Source organism: Gymnoscopelus braueri (assembly GCF_963280865.1).
Source record: "Gymnoscopelus braueri genome assembly, chromosome: 9".
Classification (NCBI taxonomy): domain Eukaryota; kingdom Metazoa; phylum Chordata; class Actinopteri; order Myctophiformes; family Myctophidae; genus Gymnoscopelus; species Gymnoscopelus braueri.
Window position 1 is genome coordinate 1,993,189 of NC_137610.1, and position 19,673 is coordinate 2,012,861.

Genomic DNA, 19,673 nt, shown 5'->3' on the forward strand with positions numbered 1-19,673 from the left:
AACCAGCAAATCTTTTTGGTTTCTGCTGCCTGGAATCATCACGGAGGGGGATGTCATTTGCCTGACATAAGGCTATGGTCCTCTTGTACAGATCTTCACCAGCAGAGTCTGTGCGGAGCCCTGTCAATGTCTGAATGACTGCTGTCTTGTACTCGAATGCTTTGCCTAAGTCCAAACTTTCCCCCTGCAGGTACAGGTGTAGCCCTTCAGTTACACCAAGGAGTTCGGAAAACATCACCAGCATGTAGATCATCTTATGCTTGCAGAGCTTGGACCGGATCCCATGGGCCAAGGTTGTATTAATGGTGTTGAGAGATGTTAAAATGGCAGGAAGGTTTTTCTGGACAGCATTGACAGACTTCACCTGGCATGCCCATCTTGTTGTGGAGAGCTGCACGAGTTCAGATGGCTTTAATCCAAGTTGCTTCTGAACTGCAATGAACTTGTTGTGGGTCACAAGGGAGTTACTGAAAAACGTGTACATGGACTCTAGTAGATCAAAGAATGCGGTAGCTTCAGGTATGGCTTTGCATGTGTAGCACAGCACAAGGTTGAGCTCATGTGCATAGCAGTGGACATATATCGCTTCAGGGTGTCGCTCTCTAAAGTGGGCTTGTACACCCCCTGTTGCGCCGCTCATGACAGCTGCACCATCATAAGCTTGTGCAACACACATTAGGCCCTCCAAGTTGTGTGACTGTAGAGTCTTCTCTATACCAGCTACAATGGTCTCTGCATTAAAGCCTTGTAGGCTCTCGAAGTCAAGAAATGACTCTCTCACAGCCTCTTGTGCAACATAACGCACACAGACAGCAAGCTGCTCTGTGTGTCTGGCTCTGGCTTCGTCTACCATCACAGAGTACATTTTTGACAGGTTAACTTCCTTTGAGATGTTTTCCAAGATTTCCTGTGAAACGCTGGCTATCATGTCGTTCTGGGAGCCAGGAGACATGTAGCTGACATTGGACGGGGAAGTATAGTTTTGTAGGAATGGGTCAAATTGTTTAAGGAACTTAATCGCTTCAAGGAAGTTTCCTGGATTATTGCTAGCTCATTATGACCTCTGAATAGGATGCCCTGTTTTGCCAAAAAGGTGGTTGCTGCCACAATGCGACGAAGGTACTGGCGCCTTTCTGCTATCTCTGCTGCACTAGCGGTATTCAGCTGCTCAAATACATCCCCCTATATTTTTGTGCTTTTAAAACTCTGCCAGCAAGTCATGGAGGCCACATGGAGGATAGTGGTCTCATGGCTCTTGAATGATTGCTTAGCCCTCTTCCAATTACAATACCCAGAGCTACTGAGCGAATCTTTATCAACATGATATCTCTGCCTTCCAAACACACGACATGGAAAACAGAATGCAGAGTCATTTGCTACAGAGTACTCCAGCCATGTAAACTCTTCAAACCAACTATCGTTGAAACCTCTTTGATGGGGCACGGTGGCGCAGTCGGTAGCGCTGTCGCCTCACAGCTAGAAGGTCCTGGGTTCGATTCCCGCAGGGGACGCTGTGGGCGCTGGGGGCGTGTTCTCTCCTCCGCGTCATCAGTGCCCATACCCTGGGGTTGGCGAAAGGGCCTTTCTGTGTGGAGTTTGCATGTTCTCCCTGTGTCTCCTAGGGTAGGTACCCTCACAAAAACATGCAGTAATCCTGGTCACTATACTGCCTCCCCCTGGCAAGCCGGGGCGCCTGATGGAGGGGAAGGGAACTGGTTGGAATAACGTGTTCCTTCCACGCGCTACGTCCAACCAGGGAAACTCTCCCCTGTCAGGTGACAAGAAGGTCAGTTGGCTCTCATGCATTGAAGGAAGCATGAGCTCGGCCCTGGCCTCCCTAGGTTGGCAGAGGGAAGGTAGTGCCCAGCCCAGGATTACATAGACAATTGGCACTGGGTGTAAAAAATAGGGTTACAAAATCGTGGGATAAAAATTTAGATTAAAAAAAAAAGAAACCTCTTTGCTGACCTCCAAACTTGCTGAGGGGGTATTGTTTGAGATGCACCCGTTTGGGCCACTTTCTGAAGTCCCTAGATCCCTTCTTGTCCCTTGCTGCGATGCCCGCTGGCGCAGAAAATAGACATTTAGTTCACACCTTACACAGCCTAATCATCCAAAGTTAATTTCTACTACTAGTAGGGAGTTGGTGAGGTGATGTGTCACTTAGGCAATCCAAGTGCCACTTATCTCACCAACTCACTCACTGCAAGCACAATACAGCGGAGTCACAAACCTGAAATATCTGTATGCAGCGGTTCACTGGCTGCTGCTACTGCACAATTTTCTGGAGGGTGGTTCATCTGTGTGACAAAAAAAAACACAATCCCATCACCACCAAATAATCTACTAAAGGTAGCCATCACGCCACTATAATCACTAAACTCACTAGTGTTACTAGCCTAGACTAGTAGCAGCAGTGATACATGTCACGTGGCAGTCTAAATGACACCCATTACCTCACTCACTGCTAACACAATACAGCAGTGGATTTACAAACCTGAAATATTTGTACGCAGCGGTTCACTGGCTGCTGCTACTGCACGATTTTCTGGAGAGGGCGGTTCATCTGTGTGACAAAAAAAAACACAATCCCATCACCACCAAGTAATCTACTAAAGGTAGCCATCACACCACTATAATCACTAACCTCACTAGTGTTACTAGCCTAGACTAGTAGCAGCAGTGATAAATGTCACGTGGCGTGGCAGCAGTCTAAATGACACCCATTATCTCACTCACTGCTAACACAATACAGCAGTGGATTTACAAACCTGAAATATTTGTATGCAGCGGTTCACTGGCTGCTGCTACTGCACGATTTTCTGGCGAGGGCGGTTCATCTGTGTGACAAAAAAAAACACAATCCCATCACCACCAAATAATCTACTAAAAGGTAGCCATCAAGCCACATGACACTATAATCACTAACCTCACTAGTGTTACTAGCCTAGACTAGTAGCAGCAGTGATAAATGTCACGTGGCAGTCTAAATGACACCCATTATCTCACTCACTGCTAACACAATACAGCAGTGGATTTACAAACCTGAAATATCTATCCATATCTGCTCACTGGCTGCTGATGCTGAAGAATCCTCTGAAGATGGCGGCTGATCTGTGTGACAAAAAAAAAAAGTCACATCAACTCATCACCTCCAACACAGTCAAACAATCCGGTAGCCATCAATCCACAGTACACTATAATCACTAACCTCACAATCTCACTGCTGTTACTTGCCTAGACTAGTAGCAGCAGTGAGTAAATGTCACCTGGCAGTCTAAATGACACCCATTATCTCACTCACTGCTAACATAATACAGCAGTGGATTTACAAACCTGAAATATCTATCCATAGCTGCTCACTGGCTGCTGATGCTGAAGAATCCTCTGAAGATGGCGGCTGATCTGTGTGACAAAAAAAAAAAAAACAGTCACATCAACTCATCACCTCCAACTAGGCCCGTAACGATACAGTAACTGCATCGATGCATCGTTTTGAATTTTCAACGATCTACTATATCGATATGCAAACAGCTAAATATCGTATCGTTTGACTTTGTATCGTATCGAATCGTTTTGCAATGCAAATAATCGTATCGAATCGTTCTGCAATGCAAATAATCAATTATATCAAACTAAGTACTTTTAAGAAGAAAAAAAGAGAAAGAGGGGTTTATATCCAGTATCCAGGTATTTATTTTTCACACAGAATTTTTGGGTAAATAAATAGTTACTATATCGATTTTAAGTCATTGAATCGAATCGTATCGTTCTAAATTAACCTGTCCTGTATCGTTCATGTATCGTATCGACTAAATCACTGAATCGAAACATATCGTATCGTTCTAAATTAACCTGTATCGTTCATGTATCGTATCGACAACCAAGTATCGTGATACGTATCGAATCGTTGTTAAAATGTATCGTTACACCCCTACCTCCAACACAGTCAAACAATCTGGTAGCCATCAATCCACAGTACACTATAAATCATTAACCTCACCATCTCACTGCTGTTACTAGCCTAGACTAGTAGCAGCAGTGAGTTGAGTTGGTGAGGTGATAAATGTCACTGTGGCAGTCTAAAATTTAGACTGTCACAGTGACAATCGCCCAGTGATTTAGACTCTAAATGACACTCATCTCACCATTGTCACCAACTCACTGCTATCTTACTGCAAGTGTTACATCTATGGCTTAATTCACAAACCTGAAATAGCTGACCATGGCAGCTCACTGGATGGCGCTGCATGACTTTCCGGAGAGGGCAGTTCTGTGTGACAAAAAAAAACCAATCCAATCACATAATCAGTCAAATTTATTATAGTTAAATAATAATAAAGTTAGCACTGCTGTTACTAGACTAGTACTAGTAGCAGCAGCAGTGAGTTGAGTAGTAATGTGTTGCTTAGGTGGTTCTCAACCTTTTCAGGCCGCAACCCCCCAAAATAATCATATTTGAACTGGGGACGCCCCCACCCTGATAAGCACTTGGAATAGGCTCTATGCACAGCTGCCATATTGTGAAGACATTCACAGGTGTTACCAATGATACTAATGAAGGCTCTGTTCCATTCTGGTCAAAGTCAGGGTGCTGATATTGTGCATGTTGGCTCACTGGAAACACTCTGCTACACCAAGTGGCTCTAACATTTGGGTCCAGGGACCCTCATGGTTCCTTAAGGGGTTTCTAAATGGCCCCTTACGAGTGTGTAACTCTGAGTGTGTACAAAAACGTTTGTATACTCTCAGAGTTAAGGTCCTTGCACACTGGTGCGTCTTTTCGTTGCGTTTTATTAATCCGAAATCCGCAAAAAAAAACGGCACGCACAACTTCCTTGCACACTGAAGTCCGATGCATATTATTTATATTCGTATTATTATTTTCGCAAAACGAAAACAAAAATGGAGTCATCAAGCAGTGAAGATGATTTTGTGGTCATGTCACTTGTGAAAAAAAGAAAAAGGAAAAGAGAAAATTGGGTTCATCCTATCCTGACATATCGTAAACGGGAAGGAGAGTTTCACACTTAGTACAAGAAGCTGCGGTATTATCCCGACCATTTCAGAGTTGCTTTTAGGATGTCAGTGGGTCAGTTTGATGCTTTGCTAACAACACTGGAGCCACATATTGAAAAGACCACCACAAACTTCCGCGAGCCCATTGATGCTGAACAGCGGCTGGCAGTATGTCTACGGTAGACACACACACACACACACACACACACACACACACACACACACACGCTAAAGTGCGCGCTAGGGCGCTGAATCTGCACATAAGCTATTCACTTCAGGATACACTTGACTACAGCCTAAAAACATGAAACATACAGACGAGATGGGTGTTCATTGTTGTCCTGTGATCAGCTTATCACATCTTTCTACCAAAACTGATGGTATAGGCCAGGGGTCTTCAACGTTTTTCAAGCCAAGGACCCCCTAGCAGAGAGAGAGAGAGAAGCTCTATATTGTATAAAATTGTGTTGCAGATTAAACTCTTTTTTTTTTACTTGGTCTGCTCTTTTTCCCCCATCTACACCATAGCCTACCTCTTTGCCAAAAATAGCCTATCTACAAGAGATTGTAGATCTGCTATTTTTGGCTACAATTCTCCTCAGTGGTTCAAGTGGGGTACACCCCCGCATTCCTAAACCCCCCCACTTATACACCCCCCCATTCCGAAAACCCCCCCCCCCCACTCCTACACCCCCCCACTCCGAATTTTTTTTTCGGAATGGGGGGGTGTAGGAGTGGGGGGGTTTTGAAAATTTGAAATAAACCCTGCCATTCCGAAAAATAGATATAAAAAAAATATATATATATATATATTTTTTTTTTCTTTTTGTGGGGCTCCCCCAAGTTTGGGAGCCCGGCAAAAAAAAAATTTTTTTTTTTTTTTTTTTTTTCAATAGAAAAAAAAAAACGAGGAGGGAGTATTAATATATTAAAGTATTCTGGCGCAGCTGTTCACCTCCCCCCACCTGCGTGATACCCCCCCCCCCCCCCCACCGGGACCCCCCCAGGACCCCCCCCCCAGGCCCAAGGTGTCATTCATAATAATTTTATATTTTGCGCTTTGACACAGAGCGGTTGAGATTTCATTAAGCCAGATCTTTGTAAATTTTACTTGAATTCTTATCATTTTAATGTTTATATGATCTGTAAAATGTAGATTTTCATTTGGTAGCAGTCATGCATTTATTGTAATTTATTATAATTTATTTCTTATTTTCTGTCATTTATTTCCACGCACGTAACATTATCTGTCTGTCTGTCTGTCTGTCTGTCTGTCTGTCTGTCTGTCTGTCTGTCTGTCTGTGTGTGTGCGTGCGTGTGCGCACAGACAGACAGACAGACATCTTTCCTCTACAAATGAGAAGTCAGTCGAATCCCATGCTATGAGCTTGTAGATCTGCTGTTTTTGAAAGCATCAGAATCACGTGCGCGTGGAGGGAGCGCACACGCGCGCAATATTAAAGTCTTCTGGCGCAGCTGTTCACCCCCCCCCCCCCCGCCCCCCACCGGGACCTATCTATCTATCTATATATCCATCTATCTATCTATCCATCTATCCATCTATCTATCTGTCACAAGGCTTTTCAGCCCAAGGACCCCCTAGCTGCCGTCCACTCATCAGTGGGCTGATTGGCACAGTATTAAAGCAACGCACCTCCAAACACAGTTAGCTGTCTGTCTCTCCACACTGGTCTATTATCAGTCCAGGCTGGCCTGTTGGGCCCGCCTGTGTTCTCATCGCGCATTAGCGCAGGTATGTCTCTCCATCTTGCTGTTTATGCAATTGTCTTATGCTGCGTAGTGCATGGTCTTGAACTTGACCATGAGCGTTTGTGTCCTTTGTAGCCCTGGTGTGTCAACCCATCTTGTTGGCGTTTTGCGCCGGGCGTGCAGTGCTTCATGCTGCACAACGGGTACGTTGGTGGTCCTCCTTCTCCGCAGTATAGCAAGTTAATTTCAGGCACTATAATAACCATGGCCCTTTATTATTACAGTTTGTCTCCTACCGGTGTTCGCCGCTGCAGGCAGGCCATTGTGGCTTACGCCTTTGCTGCACCGCGGTACGTGACTGTCTCTCTCTGCTCCTGTCACCCGTCTTAATGAATATTAGTATTATACTGTAAATGGTAGAATGACACGGCCGTTTGTCCTTTCGGGCACCGTGATACTCCACTGCTGCTTTGCGGGTTTCCAATAACCCACGCATTAAGAACCCTCTCACACTGATAATCCATTCTGAGGTTCCCCTCCAGCTGAGCTTATGCCCTTATATGGGTGAACGTATTCTTTTCTGACGCATTGGTCCACACTCTCAGGCTCACAGCCAGCCTCCCTGTTTATTTTGTTTTAGTGTTATTGCTTATTTTGTTATTGTTTATTTAGTGTTGTTTCTTTGGTTTGGTTTATTTTCATGAGATTGTAGGCCTACAGACGGCATTCTATTATAACTTGCAGCACTGGCCCTATAGGCAAATAGATTTTATTAAGTGCATTGCCCGATTGTTTTTTTCTTATTAAATGTTTTGTTACTTTTATTATTGATGAGATTACCCTGTTACCATTATTACAATAAAGCTTTTTGTACTTTTTACTTTTCTGCCTTTTTATAATTGTACAACGAACTTGTGTGAGGAGTAATATATGTTCAGGTGGTTGGTTTACATTATAAATATTTCCTGGGGTGCTACTCCCCAGGTGTTGGCTATATTATATAATTATTCATACCGCCCTGCTACACTTGCATGCATGTATGAGGTGGGTTAATAATTATTTGAATAAAAGTATATTTTCAGCTCATTCTGTTCAGTCCATAAATGTTGTGTTCAGAATAATAAAAAACATAGTGTCATTATTATTATTATTATTATTATTATTATTATTATTAGTAGTAGTAGTAGTATTAAGTTATTATTACTACTACTATTATGCTATTATTACTGTTATTATTATTATTAGTAGTAGTAGTAGTAGTAGTAGTAGTAGTAGTAGTATTAAGTTATTATTATTACTACTACTATTATGCTATTATTACTGTTATTATTATTAGTAGTAGTAGTAGTAGTAGTAGTAGTAGTAGTAGTATTAAGTTATTATTATTACTACTACTATTATGCTATTATTACTGTTATTATTATTATATTTGTCAGTGTGTTTGTGTGTGTCAGTAAAAAAGGCCAGTGGGGGGGGGGGGGGGGGGGGAGAGAGAGAGAGAGAGAGAGAGAGAGAGAGAGAGAGAGAGAGAGAGAGAGAGAGAGAATGTGTCTCTACAGAGAGAGAGAGCATGTGTCTCTACAGAGAGAGAGAGCGCACTGGGGTAGAGCGAGCATGTGTCTCTACAGAGAGAGAGAGCGCACTGGGGTAGAGCGAGCATGTGTCTCTACAGAGAGAGAGAGCGCACTGGGGTAGAGCGAGCATGTGTCTCTACAGAGAGAGAGAGCGCACTGGGGTAGAGCGAGCGTGTGTCTCTACAGAGAGAGAGAGCGCACTGGGGTAGAGCGAGCGTGTGTCTCTACAGAGAGAGAGAGAGCGCACTGGGGTAGAGCGAGCGTGTGTCTGTACAGAGAGAGAGAGAGAGAGAGAGCGTATTTGGGTAGAGTGACTAAATTAACGTGAATTAATGTATCCCCTAGCTGCTAGATTGATATTTAGATCTTAGTTGGTTCAGAGAAACGTGGCACATTTATCAGTACTGATTAATAATAATTATAATATTATAGATAATAATATAATCATTTAATTCCGAGATGAACTCGATACATAGAGATAGATAGATATATAGATAGATATATGGGCAAAAGTGACGGTTTTAAGTAACGTCAGGGTTAACTGCGTGTGTTTGTTTGTGCATTATGGCCGCTGACTTTTGAGACAGACAGACAGACAGACACCCAGGCTGTGGTAGATCGGTGGTAGACGTCTGTCTGTCTGTCAAGTTGTGAGCTTGTAGATCGGCTATTTTCAAGCCTATAAAATATGTCTGGAGTGGTTAATATGGCTAATAGTTGACATCTGCAACTGCAAAGTAGCCTAACTACTAGGACTAAAGTGTAGTTAGTTACTTTCATAACTGGCTGAAGTGGACAGTGGTGGAGAAAGTACTCAAAGGTTTTACTTAAGTAAAAGTATCAATACTGCAATGTAGAAGTAGGCTACTCCGTTACAAGTAAAAGTCCGGAATTAAAAATGTACTTGAGTAAAAGTACAAAAGTAATCGCATCAAAATATACTTAAGTACCAAAAGTTAAATTACAAAAATATTTGAAAATAGCACATCTACAAGCTTACAATGCCTCGTGATGCGAGGCGTTGTGAGCTTGTAGATCTGCTATTTTCTGCTATTTTTTTTTCTGCGATACTTTTTCTTTTCGTACTTTAAGTACATTTTGATACCAATACTTTTGTACTTTTACTCAAGTAAATTTTGAATTAAAGACTTTTACTTGTAACAGAGTACTTTAATTGCAGTATTGGTACTTTTACTAAAACATTTGAGTACTTTTTCCACCACTGGTCATTGCAAACCGGTCTGGATGTCCTGATATATCCAGTCTGTCTGAAAAGTATTCTCAGAAACAATTAAGCAAAATATCTCCTGGTGTGTCTTTTTCCAGGACCATTTTGTTTGCTTATTAAGCTCTTGAGCGTAAAATTAAACCAAATAGTGAAATTGTTAAACATCTGACAACCACACTTGACAGAGGTGACAACTACAGTAGCCTTTGTTACTGAAGTCGGGGTTCGGGGGGCAAAATGTCTTACGAAAGTGTCGATGTCCATTGAATTAGAGGAAACAAGTAGCCTATACTAATCAACCACAACCTAACACCAGCTCTGTACATGGGGAACTTCAAATTTACTAATTGAATGGCCAATGAAAAAGCAGCTACTATAAAAAGGACTCAATCAACCATAACGAGTTTGACAGTGAATTCGCAAGAGTGAGCTGCCAACTACAGATTCAGTCTTCTACAAACAAACTTTACCTAAGTTCTTTACAAAATGGCTTATTTACAAGTTGCCAATAGTCGAGGAGGGAGAGCGCTAATCATTGATGGGTTCCGCTACCTGCGGAATCAAACAAAGCAGGATCGGATCAACTGGCGTTGTGCCTACCGGGGATGCAATGTCTTTGTCCACACGCGTTATGTGGACATGGATGCCGACGCACCACAGGTCGATGTTGTGAGGCCTCCGGAGGACCATGGGCACGCTCCCGAGGTGGACCTGATATCCACCACCGCCCTAATCCAACGGATGCTGGAGCGGGTAGCGGCCGATCCCACCATCCCCATACGGCGGGTATATGATGACATGGTGGCCCAAGCTCTGGCAGAAGAGCTGCAGCATATTCCCCCATTCAATGCCCTAAGCACAAGGCTGGAGAGGCGTCGGGCGGCCCTCATGCCACCCATTCCACACACCTGCCAAGACGTGAATGTTGGGGGAGAATGGGCCCGCAGCTGGGATGGGGAAAACTTCCTCTCCAGACATAACCGCCAACATGATTTTTTGGTCTTCGGGACAGATGACAATTTCATCAAACTCGCTCACTGCCAGCAGGTTAGACCAACCCCTCTGCATTGAAACATTCTGTCAGTTAAATTGAAATGTATAATTATTTTAAATGTCAAATATGATCAATGCTTGGTAACGAATACTTATAAGAATTTTGCGCAATATATACAGGCTATGTCTAATTTATATCAGTATCAATAAAATTATATATTTGTTTTAGATATACATTGATGGGACATTTAAGACCTGTCCAAGGCCTTTCTACCAGTTGACCACCATCCATGGCCTTTACATGGGGAGGGTTGTGCCATTCGTCTTTGTACTCATGAGGGGGAAGGAGGAGGTGATGTATTCTGCGGTCCTGCGTCACGTGAAAAGAAAAGTCGAGCGCGTCACAGGAGAGCCGTAAGTGAGTGTGTGTGTGTGTGTGTGTGTGTGTGTGTGTGTGTGTGTGTGTGTGTGTGTGTGTGTGTGTGTGTGTGTGTGTGCGCGCGTGCAGTGGTGGAAAAAGTACTCAAAGTCTTTACTTAAGTAAAAGTACCAATACTGCACTATAAAAACTCCATTACAAGTAAAAGTCCAGAATTCAAAATTTACTTGATTAAAAGTACAGAAGTATTGGCATCAAAATGTACTTAAAGTACCAAATGTAAAAGTACTACATATTTCAAAATAGCCGATCTACAAGCTCACAACGCGTCACAATGAGAGGCGTTGTGAGCTTGTAGATCGGCTATTTTCAAATAGCCAAAATATATCATATTTTCATTAGGCCTATATCATAATTTCTATCTGAAAATTATCTAGTAACTAAAGTTCTCAAATAAATGTAGTGGAGTAAAAGTACAATATTTGCCTCTGAGATATAGTGGAGTAGAGGTAAAAGTATTGGAAATTGGAAAAGTGTGTACGCCAATTGTATCTCACTGCACCTGAAATACAAATATTTTGAAGAATAATAATAGAATAATCTTTTTTTTCTCTCATCTATAATGTCCATCCCTCCATTCACACAGATGGACTCCTGACAGAGTCCTCTCAGACTTTGAAATGGGCCTCATGAACGCCTTCAGGACTGAGCTGCCTGCCACTTTAGTCACAGGATGTTTTTTCCACCTCTGCCAGAGCCTGTGGCGAAAAGTGCAGGATCTGGGCCTGGCAGGTCAGTGATGTAGCCTATTACACTAATGTACACAACACAACTAGGAGTCATTGTCTGTGATTTGATTTTCGCCAGAAATAATAATTTAAAATGAAATATATATATAAACAAACAAATGCAATATTATTATTATTATTACCCTTATTATAATTATTCATAATAATAGGCCTACAATTTATTAATATTATGATATTCTTCATTTACATTTGAGGACAGTATAAGGACCTCTTGCAATGTTATGTTTTACCATTTATTTCATAGCCTCAAAACAGACCACAGAAACACATTTAGCAGAATAATTTAGCTTCCGTTTCAGATAAAGCATCAGATGTAGGGTCATGTAGCCAATTTTAATTGTTATGATATTACCATTCATTCATGGGTTGAAGGATTTTGGTATTTTGTTTAAAAAAAAAGTTGGTATTGAGTGTTGAGTACTTATGAAATTAGTTGTAGTATTTATAAATTTTTACTTCTTCACTCAACGTTTGCAGGTCCATACAGGCAGGACAGGAACGTCAGAATGTGGGTGAGAAAGGCTATGGCCACAGGCTTCCTCCCTGTTCTAGTCCTGAGGCTCAATTTCAGGACATTCTGCCGGAGTAGAGTGACACGCCGTCTGATTCTCCAGTACCCCCCGGTTAATGAATTCATTGACTACATGGAGAACACCTACGTGGGCGAGGCCGCGCTGTTCCCGTCTGCTGTCTGGAGCGTATTTGGCCGTCGTTCTGATAATCGGACGAATAACTGGGTTGAATGTAACACCTTTTATTATTATTATTATTATTATTGTCTCTTTACAAATAATTTCCTTCAATAAAACTGAGCAATTTGGGTGTGGAATGTCAATGGGCCATGTTGAAGCCTAGTTCTTATTAAGCTATATGATTATTTCAGCTTGGCACCGCAGATGGAACACCAGGGTCGGGCACCGCCCCTCCATCTGGCTCTTCATTCGTCGCCTGAAGGATGAGCAGAGACTGGTTTGTTGGACACTTTTATAAACACATTTGTGAATAAGGCTAGTGGTAAGCATTTTTTTCCCCAGAAATCTCAAAGCTTGGTTAATTCTCCCAAACTAGGTGGAGACCGGCTGCATCATGGCAGAACGAGGAGATCCACGGGTCCCCCAGCGGAAAAAATGGCGACAGCTGGAGGAGAGGTTTGACACCTTTTATACTAAGAATAATTAAAAAAGACCTAAGCTTAGCTCAGATCATTTGAGGAGCATCCACATGGGAGAATTAAGGAGAAGGGTATCTTGGGGCTGCAATTCAGTGTCATGTTATTGAAGTTATTGTGAAATGCAAACCTAAAAACAGTACCACTATATTAATTTGTCAAATTACTGATATTAATTGCATAATGATTTTCTCAAACAGGATTGCGGCCATCCGCCAACAGTACGACAACGGGGACAGGACCGTCGATGAGTACTGGGATGCAGTCACGCACACCATCCATGACTTCCTGTGATGCCCAGAGCAGGTTGTCCCATTCTTTCTGTCCATATCACTGACCATCCACACACCTGCAATACACCATGTCTCACACATGCAACATTCACACACACACCACTGTATACTGACTCCACACCTCATAGGATGTCCCATGAGTGCAATATTAAATTACCCTGTACTGTACACTTCAGAACGGCTTGCCACTCATTCCACTCCCCGGGGAGTTTTCTCCCCGAGTTCTGTCTCCCCTTCACAGATGGATCGCTATCACTACGGACCCTCAGACGCAGATGTACAGTGTGACTGCAGACCGGGCATCCATGGAGCACACCTGTGGATTGCTACCTCTCTCTGTCTCTCCGTTTGTCTCTCCCTTTCTCTTCTCCCTCTTCCCCCCCCCTCTTTCCCACCGTCGATGAGTACTGGGATGCAGTCACGCACACCATCCAGAACTTCCTGTGATGCCCAGAGCAGGTTGTCCCATTCTTTCTGTCCATATTACTGACCATCCACACACCTGCAATACACCATGTCTCACACATGCAACATTCACACACACCACTGTATACTGACTCCACACCTCATAGGATGTCCCATGAGTGCAATATTAAATTACCCTGTACTGTACACTTCAGAACGGCTTGCCACTCATTCCACTCCCCGGGGAGTTTTCTCCCCGAGTTCTGTCTCCCCTTCACAGATGGATCGCTATCACTACGGACCCTCAGACGCAGATGTACAGTGTGACTGCAGACCGGGCATCCATGGAGCACACCTGTGGATTGCTACCTCTTTCTGTCTCTCCGTTTGTCTCTCTCCCTTTCTCTTCTCCCTCTCCCCCCCCCCCCCTCTTTCCCCCCGACCGGTCATGGCTGATGGCCGCCCACCCTACAGCCTGGGGATGCCTGACGTTTCTTCCTATTAAAGTTAAAGTTAAAGTTATAGAGGGAGTTTTTCGTTACCACTGTTGTTAGTAGCTTAGGATGGGATTTCCAATTTTGGGATTGTCGGGTTTTCCCTATGTCTAGTATAATAAAATTCAACTACAACATGTTTGGCTGCTATTGTCTGGTCACTGTTATTGCAATAATAATGTTGAAAGAGTAACGTTGGCATCTGGTCAAGTGGAGATATATGTCTCATATGTTTGTGCTACTCCCACTTTATTCCAGCCTGCATCATGGCATCCCTATTTCTGTTGTGTGGTTACAGGCAAAGATTTTCCAAAATGTTCGGAAGATAGCAGAAGAGAAATATGCAACACATTGTGACCTTGTAGACCAGCTATTTGACACTTTTAAATAGGGCTTGAAAGCAGTCAATGCATTTCTTTTGGGTTAAATTAGTATAGGGAAGGGGTGTGTAATATTTGTTTGAAACCAATTTGGGAAAAGGGTAACCATGTTCAGAAAAGTATTTTGAACATTGAATAAGGAAAGTAATTAGGAAAATGCTTTGAAAAATGTTCATTGGTGGAAATTAAGACACTTTCAATGTGATTGTTGCATTTGTATGCTGCTAAAAAAATATATATATATATATACATAGCCTATATTGGATATCTCACTGACCAAGTACAGTAGGTGGGTGTTTTTTGTAGATGCAGTACTATTATTTGAACACTAGGTGCCACACCTGTGAAGTACTGGGCAGATCGCACTGAAGCATTGGTTTGTATTGGACTATGCAACGAATAATAATATAATAATAATAATAATCCTACACTTTACAGATATAAATTATTATATTATAAACTACATTAACCACTACAGCCATATTTTATAGGCTATAAGAAAAATAGCCGATCTACAAGCTCACAACTTGTGAGCTGTCTGTCTGTCTGTCTGTCTGTCTGTCTGTCTGTCTGTCTGTGTAGGTGTAGGGGGGGTCATTTTTTAGGTTACATTTAGAAGATGTAAATATAACCACTCAATGTCACCCAAAATCAGTTTACACAGCTGTTGCTTATAAACTGATTCCAGCTCAAATAAATAATTGTATTGTGTGAGCTTATAGATTTGCTATTTTCAAAGGATTTTTATACATTTGAAAACTTGCCAAATGGGACCTTCTACATAACGAGTACTTTTACTTTTGGTATTTTAAGTACATTTTGATAACAATACTTGGGCTATGTAGGATACTTTTACTAAAATTTGAATTCTGTACTTTTACATGTTACAGTAGGCCTGTTTCTACATTGCAGTATTACTTTTACTTAAGTAAAACATTTGAGTACTTTTTACACCACTGATGCGTATATTACTTCATGTGAGATGTGACGAGATGTGGGTTAATTAACGAGAAAACATCTGAGGAACCTGAGCATGTGAGCGTCTCTGAGAGTAGGCCTACGTGATTACTGACCCGTCAATCAACGTGCGCGCATTAATAATGATAATAGCATGATAATAATATTTTTTTTATTATTCTGAATACAATATTAATGGACTGAACCTGAATGGTAATAACAAATGACGTTGTGGTCTTGGTCTGATGAACAGCTGCGCCAGAAGACTTTAATATTGCGCGCGTGCGCGCTCCCTCCTCGCGCACGTGATTCTGATGCTTTCAAAAACAGCAGATCTACAAGCTCATAGCATGGGATTCGACTTACTTGTTAGTCTCATTTGTACAGGAAAGATGTCTGTCTGTCTGTCTGTGCGCACACGCACGCACACACACACACACAGACAGACACGCACACACACAGACAGACAGACAGACAGACAGACAGACAGACAGACAGACAGACACCAAAAAATAGCCAATCTACGAGCTCTGTAGCGCGATAGATAGATAGACAGACAGACAGACTAGACAGACAGACAGACAGACAGACAGATAGATAATGTTACGTGCGTGGAAATAAATGACAGAAAATAAGAAATAAATTATAATAAATTACAATAAATGCATGACTGCTACCAAATGAAAATTCCATTTTACAGATCATATAAACATTAAAATGATAAGAATTCAAGTAAAATTGACAAAGATCTGGCTTAATGAAATCTCAACCGCTCTGTGTCAAAGCGCAAAATATAAAATTATTATGAATGACACCTTGGGCCTGGGGGGGGGTCCTGGGGGGGTCCCGGTGGGGGGGGGGGGAGGGTATCACGCAGGTGGGGGGAGGTGAACAGCTGCGCCAGAATACTTTAATATATTAATACTCCCTCCTCGTTTTTTTTTTTCTATTGAAAAAAAAAAAAAAAAAAAACTTTTTTGCCGGGCTCCCAAACTTGGGGGAGCCCCACAAAAAAAAAAAAAAATTATATATATATTTTTTTTTTATATCTATTTTTCGGAATGGCAGGGTTTATTTCAAATTTTCAAAACCCCCCCACTCCTACACCCCCCCATTCCGAAAAAAAAATTCGGAGTGGGGGGGTGTAGGAGTGGGGGGGGGGGGTTTTCGGAATGGGGGGGTGTATAAGTGGGGGGGTTTAGGAATGCGGGGGTGTACCCGTTCAAGTGGTCAAATCAGTGGTGTCGTGGAGGCCACACGGGGTAGGACGTTAGATAGATCGTTCAAAGCAAACTTTGGAATTCCTTGAATTTGTATTAGTTTAAAAACTAGGCTAAAAAACATTTCCTATACAAACATGTTTCCTAATTTAAGGTAAAAAATCACATAGCTGTCACCTAGCTCCGACGGAACCTCTCCCTCCGCTGTATAGCTCCGAGATGAGGTTCCTCGTTTCCCGGTGCCGTTTGAGCAGGACATTGTCGCACATTATCCACTTTACATGTTTCTTACCCCTTTCTGCACATCTTATCCAAAAAGTAAAGGTTTTCTGAAACGCTCACAGATGTTTTAAGTTCTAGCTGGCAATAAAATCTATCCAACGAGTTGAAAAAAGTATTTAACTCGCTCCTGTCCTCAGCCGGTTACATGTTTTTAAGACATTGCGCAAGAGTTGCGCCCGTAGAGATAACATTACTGATTCCCCTACTGGTCAAATGTTGAATTGCATCTTCTAATGCAAAATATTATGGAAAAATAGGACCTCATCTCGGAGCTACATAACGGAGGGAGAGGTTCTAAATGGGGGTTACGCTTCGCTACTCCGACGCCTCGCTGCTCCGACAGCCGGAATCTTGGCTCAAAACGTCTGGAAAAAGAGCAGATCTACAAGCCTGTAAAAGGCTGTTGTCTTGGGGCGCAATACCGCCGGCGTCCACAAGGCGGCGCCGTCCCCGGTCCCTGGTCCCCATCGGGGGTCCATGGACCACCTCCTACCCAGGGACGGTGGCTCCCGGGGCGGGTAGAGCGGGCGAGTGTGCACCCGGCACTGTGTTGTGAGGGACTGGGCTCCCTGGCCCCTGGCCTGTGTGAAAGGGAGAGCCAGGGAGAAGGGCCGACTGGTGCCATCTCGTAGGGACCATGCCCAGGAAGAGGCCTCCTCCTGGGGCAGCGATGGGCCACGGAGCGCCCAAAATCCTGGTTCTCAAAAAAAATTCGAAAATGTTTCTAAGTCCAGGAGCCCCTCGAGGAGGTGGGCCCCTGCCTTCCTGCCTCAAGGAATTTTCTTGCAGGTGCCTGGAAGGCCGACCCGTGCCATCGGGTAGTTATGCCCAGGACAGAGGCACCTGCCTGGGGCAGCGATGGCGACACGGACCGCCCAAAATCCTGGTTCTCCCAAAAAAATCGAAAATGTTTCTAAGTGTCTGCATGGGCTCCAGAGGTCCCCAGGGACCCCCTGGAGGACCCCCGGCCGAAAATCTAAACTTTTTTCGGGCTTGTCGATCTGCGCTTTTTCGGGCCAAAACGTCCGGTACCGACCGGGCCGTGGGTCGCCCGAGGCCGGCGGAGGGCTCGTTGGATCCGGGGTGGGGGTGCGCACGCGTCGGTGCCCCCCCCGGGTCCCATGGATGCCGCCCGGGGAAACTGCGGCCGAAAAACCCCAAAAACGCTCCGGAGAGCCCAGGAGCTCAAGGGCTTTTCCCCCCTCCCATGCGACAAATTTTTCATGGGGGGGAAAGTGGCCACTTGTGGTATATAGGGACCATGTCCGGACATGGTCCACCATATTCGGGGGCGTCCCCATGGGCCAAAAACCCTGGAGCTTTCGGAAAAAGTTGAAAATATTTCTAAGTCCAGAGCTCCCAAGAAGCTCTGGGCTTCAGGCCTCTCCCCTGCTTGAAATTTCGCATGGGGGGAGAGTGGCCACTTGTACCATCTCGTAGGTAGGGACCATGCCCAGGAAGAGGCACCTTCCTGGGGTAGCGATGGGGCGGCGGAGACCCCCAAAATCATGGTTCTCAAAAAAAAATCAAAAATCGCGCTGAGTGTTTGTATGGCCTCCAGAGGTCCGCGGGGACCCCCTGGAGGACCCCCGGCCGAAAATCTCAACATTTTTCGGGCTTGTCGATCTGCGCCTTTTCGGGCCAAAACGGGCGGTACCTCCCAGACCCTGGGTCGCCCGGCGCCGGCGGAGGGCTCGTTGGATCCGGGCCGGGGGTGCGCACGCGTCGGTGCCCCCCCCGGGTCCCTGGGTGGCTGCCCGGGAAAATTGCGGCCGAAAAACCCGGGAAAAAGTGTGAAAATCGCACTGTGTTTGCAGGCCCAGTGCAGGCGAGGTCAGGGGCTCTGGCCTCTCCCCTGCGTGAAATTTCGCGTGGTCGGAAAGTGGCCACTGGTGCCAGCGGGTAGCTATGGAGCATGCCCGGAACCGGGGCATGTTCCTGGGGCAGTGTCGGGGCCGCGAGAGGTCCCAAATCCTGGAGGACTCGGAAAAAAGCCAGGATTTCTTCAGAGTCCAGAGCTCCCAGGAAGCTGTGGGCTCAGGGCCTCTCCCCTGCTTGAAATTTCACGTGTTCGGAAAGTGGCCACTGGTGCCAGCGGGTAGCTATGGAGCATGCCCGGAACCGGGGCATGTTCCTGGGGCAGTGTCGGGGCCGCGAGGGGTCCCCTGTCCTGGATCTCCGCGTCGTACCTCCCTGTCACCTGCCCGTAGCCCAGGAGGCGTCTGGCTCATGCCTGCCTCCCTCCTTTAAAAAAGTCTCCCGGGCGAGACGCCGTCTCGCTCCAGACCGTACCTATGGACCTTGGCCGTCGCGATGCCCAGCGCGAGGCTCCGTCTCGGGTGGCGGCGCCCGCGGGGCCCGCGGAGGTCGGAGCCGGCTCTGCGCCGCGCGTGCCGAGCGGCTGCCTGTGGACCTTGTGTCTCTAGCAGCCTGCTGGCGCCCGTCGCACTCCGGCCGACCCACCGCAGAGCGTGCGGTTCCTGGGGAGGCTGGCGGTCTTCTCACCGCGTCTCGGCGAGCCTCCTCCCTCACGGGGGGAGCCGCTACCAGCAACCCGTTGCTTTACGACCTCAGATCAGACGAGACGACCCGCTGAATTTAAGCATATTACTAAGCGGAGGAAAAGAAACTAACAAGGATTCCCCCAGTAGCGGCGAGCGAAGAGGGAAGAGCCCAGCGCCGAATCCCCGCCCGCGGTGGGCGCGGGAAATGTGCCGTACAGGAGACGGCTGTCGCCCGGTTGTCGATTGGGGGCCTGAGTC

The 19,673-nt window shown here is 44.9% G+C and overlaps 1 protein-coding gene across 1 annotated transcript in view; it reads left to right on the top strand.

Annotated features, from left to right (window-relative positions):
• Positions 1–5,035: 5,035 nt before the first annotated feature.
• The window catches only part of LOC308092489 (uncharacterized protein), a 22,830-nt gene continuing 8,192 nt past the window's right edge, over positions 5,036–19,673 (top strand). Inside the window, exon 1 of the mRNA XM_080438409.1 lies at positions 5,036–5,198. Within this exon, the coding sequence (XP_080294535.1) occupies positions 5,083–5,198 (116 nt within the window). The 5' untranslated portion in view covers positions 5,036–5,082. The remainder of the gene's footprint in view (positions 5,199–19,673) is intronic.